The sequence below is a fragment of the Musca vetustissima genome, unplaced genomic scaffold (genome assembly GCF_032173495.1).
Source record: "Musca vetustissima isolate MV318-11 ecotype Yass unplaced genomic scaffold, APGP_CSIRO_Mvet_v1 utg216129, whole genome shotgun sequence".
NCBI classification, from domain to species: Eukaryota; Metazoa; Arthropoda; class Insecta; order Diptera; family Muscidae; genus Musca; species Musca vetustissima.
In genome coordinates, this window is record NW_026881284.1 from 5448 (window position 1) to 10873 (window position 5426).

The 5426-nt window shown below is 38.7% G+C and overlaps 1 protein-coding gene across 1 annotated transcript; it reads left to right on the forward strand.

The window, feature by feature from the left end:
* The first annotated feature begins 225 nt into the window (after nucleotides 1-225).
* LOC133327249 (uncharacterized protein DDB_G0288805-like) lies at nucleotides 226-4040 on the forward strand. The gene is made up of 2 exons (XM_061535806.1): nucleotides 226-1298; nucleotides 3915-4040. Exons 1-2 carry the CDS (start codon nucleotides 228-230, stop codon nucleotides 4038-4040), a joined length of 1197 nt encoding a protein of 398 aa, XP_061391790.1. The 5' UTR covers nucleotides 226-227.
* The last annotated feature ends 1386 nt before the right edge of the window (nucleotides 4041-5426 follow it).

A 5426-nucleotide genomic window follows, 5' to 3' on the forward strand; every position in this document is an offset into this window, starting at 1 on the left:
TAAATCTGCTAACCGATTCCACACCCCCGCACTATCCATAAAACAAAATACAACAACAAATAATAACAAACATTTGATCCGTGCCAAATAAAATACAATATCATTGACCGCAAAACTCTCTTCCTGCATTGGAAATACTACAACAACAACCGGCATAGCCTATAGTCAAAGCAGCTAAAACACACAGCTTCACACCATCGACACCAACAACAGCAACAAACAACAAAATGAACGAGGCAAATGGTAATCATTCCATCATCACCACAACTAATCAGAGTGATACAAACCGGCAATCTGAATCGCCGGCACGCACGATTGACTCACATGACTCAACAACGGGCAGCATGGATACCATTGTCGATCGGGCAACCCACCACAGCAGTAATAGCAACAATAACAGTATGGGCAATATTGCTGTGGCAATGGGTGGTAATGTTAATGCTTCTTCTTCTTCTTCACCATCGATGACCAACAACAACCATGAGGAAATGATGCAGACCACAATTGAACAGAGTACTAACACCACAAATATGCACAACAGTTTAACCAATTCCGAAATAGCCATGTTGCAACAACAAACTACAAACGGAAGTGATGATGAATTAATGCCGACGACACCGCAGCAACAACAACAAAATTCCAACCACAGCAACAACAACAAATCGTCCATGACAAATGGCAAACCAATGGATGCACAAAGTCACATTTATTCCAGTCCCGTCTATGATGAGAAACCACCACAGCCATTAAAACTAACAGCTGCCACATTGGTGGACACCGTCAAGGATGGTAGCTTGAAGAAACCCAAATTAATATCCCACGAAGAATTCAAGCAACAGCTACAGGAAACCATTGCCTCACGAGCAGCAACATTAGATTCGAGAATTAGCAAAAAACAAAGATTTCCACCAGAACTCATCAAGGATGATCGCAGTTCGGTGAAATCGGTAAAATCCCTGAAAAAGAAATCTGCCTCATTTAAACCGAAAAGTAGCACCGCCTGTTGCTCGGCATTTCCAGTACAAATTATTTTGGGTCTATTACAGTTGTTGTTGGCCATATCATTGGTGGCATTGGGTTCTTTGTTAATTGTACGCGAAGCAGCGTTGTCCACAGCTGGCTGTGGTATATGGACGGGCTTGATTGCTGCGGTGACTGGGTCATTGGGTGTCGTGGGTCTCCGAAAGACACAAACATCATTTTTGGCTTTGAGTTTGGTGTGCATTGCCACGAGTACTTTGGCCTTGGCCATATCGGGAGTTGGACTATCACGTGATGTTAACCAATCGAAGGAAGAGGTAAGTTAACTGTAATATTTTTCAGAATTAAAACACTTTTAGGTGTTTCAAAATAAAAGGAAGAATTTCAACTCACTATCGCTTACACGAATGTGACGTCTACTATCCAAAACTACCTAAATTCGTACTGTAAAGCAATAGCTGAGTCAACGACTACCAATATATCGATCTACAGAAATAAAAATGTTCAATTTAAGTGAACTTAAAATGATTTTAGGGGCTTTAGTGTTTGTCTTACGAATCCGTCATTCTAATCGCGGTCTCTAATCTACTTAGAGAGTTAGATAGAACAGACATATAATCTTTAGAGGACCATTGAAAAGGAATGGGGCGAAACTAAATGTGTCTGAAATATATAAAAACAACTGTATGTCAATCGGATTGTTTTGTTTACCATTTGTATGAAATCGAGCAAAATAATGTATGTGGAGCTATATGTAAATCTGGACCTAATTGAGCAACCGTGGCATATATCGTTTGGTATGCTGCGGCACAGATCGCTGTCAACGATTTTGTCACGTGTATAAGGAACAGACGTTGGCTCCTCGGTGCACCATTTACCCAAAATCGGACGAAACTATATAAGAGCTATATCTAAATCTGAACCAATTTCAACAAAACTTCGCAGACATTAAAGTGCAACTTATCTAGTACGATATGTAAAATTTTGTCTCAATAGGACAAATTTTGCGAGTTTAGTGCACCATTTACCCAAAATCGGACGAAACTATATATGGGAGCTATATCTCAATATGAACCGATTTCCACAAAACTTCGCAGACATCAAAGTGCACCTAATCTAGTACACTGTGTAAAATTTTGTCTCAATAGGACAAATTTTGGGAGTTTGGTGCACAATTTACCTAAAATAAGACTAAACTATATATGGGAGCTATATCTAAATCGATTTTCTTCAATTTCAATAGGGTTCGTCCTTGGGCTAAATAAGTGACCTGTGCCAAATTTCATCCAAATCGGATTATAAATGCGGCCTGTACTTTGCTCACAAAAATACAAGGACGGACAAACGACGTGAATAAATCCACTCAGAAAGTAAATCTATGCATATTCTTAAGAGGAACCATGGGTCTATCTCGATTCCTATTGCCGGTTACAAACATATGCACAAAGACATAATAACCGGTACCACAGAAGGATATATAAATACATTCTACCAGTAACTAATAATCACACTGAACTTCCATTAAAAATTAATCTCGGATTGCTATGGACCAATCATAGAGGATATTTATTCGGAAGCTGTCTGAGAAATAATATAAAAAAAGTCTTCAATATTATATGATTGTCAGCTCAGCTCTATCTTCTTTTGCGGTACTAGCACCTACCACTTCTCATTACTATATGTATTGGAACTCAGTGTCTTTAAGGCACGTCTCGTTCTTCCAATGATATGAAATGTTTAAGCTTAAGACGTAATCGATTTCCTTTGCCTTTTCTTAAAAATTTTAAAATTTTAATGGGAATATCCGAGGGTATGGAACTGTTTCCATCCTTTATACCATAAGGTATATTAATTTTGTCATTCCGTTATTAACATCTCAAAATATTCTTTGGAATCCACTAAGCCATGACCGCCTGCCTGTTGAAAAAAAAATTGGCCTTATAATATTTAGGACAGAGTTTGGAAATGTAACGTATACATCGTTACTACTTTTACGAGGTTTGATGTAGACAATGGGATATATCGGTTAAGGCATTGAATCATTATCCAAACGAAGTTCTAGGGTGTTAAAACCTGTTGTCGTACGGAGCCGACCATATGATACCATACACAACTACCACTGAGATCTAAGTTTCTGCGCACTCTTGATCTATTATAAGTCAGCATCTCCTCTGTTGCATTTTTCCGAATCATGATTTCCCGGAGAAAAATGTACAGAAAAATGTTGGTCCTCTTGGAAAATTTGTGATGTTCAGCTTTTGTGGCGTCTAGATAACTAGACAAAAATAAAGTTGTCGGTCCATTCCATCCCCAATATGCAAATTATTGGCGGTGTCCTTGGCCATAACCCAAATTTTTTTGGCCATATTCGAAGTCTGGCCCATTTGACCCGCTTAAATGTTGACGGATCTTCATCAACAACGGTCATGCTTATTCCATGGTCATATCCATTTCTCTGTGTAAAATTCCGTGATGTTCAGATAAAAATTGGGGGATCTATAGAGACCAGAAAAATAAAGTTTTTGATCCATTTCATCCCCTAAATATTAAATTTACGTGCAAAAGAATGGTCCATAACTGTGGCCTATGTCGTGTTTACAAATTATAATGGACAGACGGACGGACGAGCACACATGTATATATCGACTTAGTTGATATATCACAATCAGTATACTGAAGGTGGATCTAGGACCAATATTTACATACGATTTTAGGCACCTCATAGGAGTTATATACAAAAAGTTCGACCCGGCCGAATTTAAGGACGTTTTTACCCGACGATTACAACATTTGGAACAGTGTAATGTTCAGATAATTATACTTACCTTCTTCTGGGATATGATTTACACTTTTTAATATTTCACGCAATTTTTCAATATCTTTTTCATTTCTCTTATTCGCAATGACAAATTCTCTTCATTCTCCCATTTCAGTTCGATTTATTGAATGCCAAAAGTGAAATTTCCGCTGCATCTGGTCTCATTTTCACTTTATTTCTACATTTTGTTGTCAGTGTGGTTTCCGTTTATCGCTGTGCATTGAAAATGTGTTCAAGGTAAGTGTCAAAAACAACAACAAGCAACTATTTGCAATACTAATAACAATAATTATAAACAAAACAAAAGTGAAAAGAAAATTCCAGTAAGAAACAATTAAATTAATTTAAAATTATGTTCATATGCAAAACACGTATATAAATGACCTCCTTACATATACATTTCAAAATTGGCAAATTGTGATTGGCAACACTACCAAAAAGAGAGAGAAAATGCAACCTTACAGTTGACTGTTAATATTCATACACAGCTGATTCATCGAGTTACTGCAAACAAGTAACGTAATGCCTATGACTAACAGCTGATTTTGACATATTTTATTAGTTGTGTACAAACCTCAACACACACACATATAGACAACGGGAGTGAGTAACGTAGTGGTAATTTCCATTAACAATACGTTACGTTTGCGTTCGCACTAACTGTAGACCCTCAGCCAACCTATCCATTGTCATTGTTTGACAATTGTAAATATTCTCTCCATAGTATATGTCTCTCTGTGTCTGTGAACAACATCAATAAGTGAAAAGAAAAAGAAAAATAGTAATGAAGATTGCAAGCTAAGAAAAAGTATTGTTTTTTAATACTCAATTATATTCGTGTAATCGAACGGAATTCTTTAACAAAAAATTACGCTGGTCGTAGAGTCGCAGAGTATTTTGAAATTGCAAATCGTGAAATAACATACGGCGGACCACACTGGACCAAGGAAATAAACGGCGTTCGTTGAGTTCATGTTTTTCCACTGAAGGCCAGTCACGCTCGCCTACGCCTTTTGGTCTGGTCGGTGGAGGTCATCATTCAAACAATTCGGTCGCGTCGCTGTTGTCTGTTTGTTGTTTTCTATTGTTTAGTGTGTGTGGTGTCGTCGTCGTCGGTTCGTCGTTTGATCATTGCAAAAACGCAGAATACTCGATTAATTACTTTTGTTTGCTGTTGGATTGCCTTCATCGTTTTTTATTTTGATTTCCATTTGACATTTCCTTGATACACCAAAACCTTGCACAGAGAAAACAGCCATCACGTTAGCGTCCCAGCAGTTTACATTTAACGCCACCATGCCGTTGGCTGATCTTCACAAAGATCTAAGGCAACAGCAGCAACTGGGCGTAACCACGGCCGCAAACATACCCCCCTCCTCATCGTCATCCTCGTCGAACCTCTGCAATCTCAATGAACATGTGGGTCTGGCACGTATGCAGATTACTTCATCCGGTTGCAGTAGTCTGGCGGTAACACCGATGGAACACACGCCCACAGATGAGGAGAGCACGGGCATAACAACGGTTTCCAATTGTCAGAGGCGCCAACAACATCAGCACCACCAGCAACAGCTGGCCATTGATCCGCTGAGTTTACGCATCGAAACCACACAGCTGCAGGCAGCTT

Bases quoted from the DNA above. Each gene is read 5' to 3' on its own strand.
- LOC133327249 (XM_061535806.1), top strand. From the start codon at position 228: ATGAACGAGGCAAATGGTAATCATTCCATCATCACCACAACTAATCAG. The intron at 1,299-3,914 runs GTAAGTTAACTG...CTCCCATTTCAG, and splicing joins TTAACCAATCGAAGGAAGAG to TTCGATTTATTGAATGCCAA.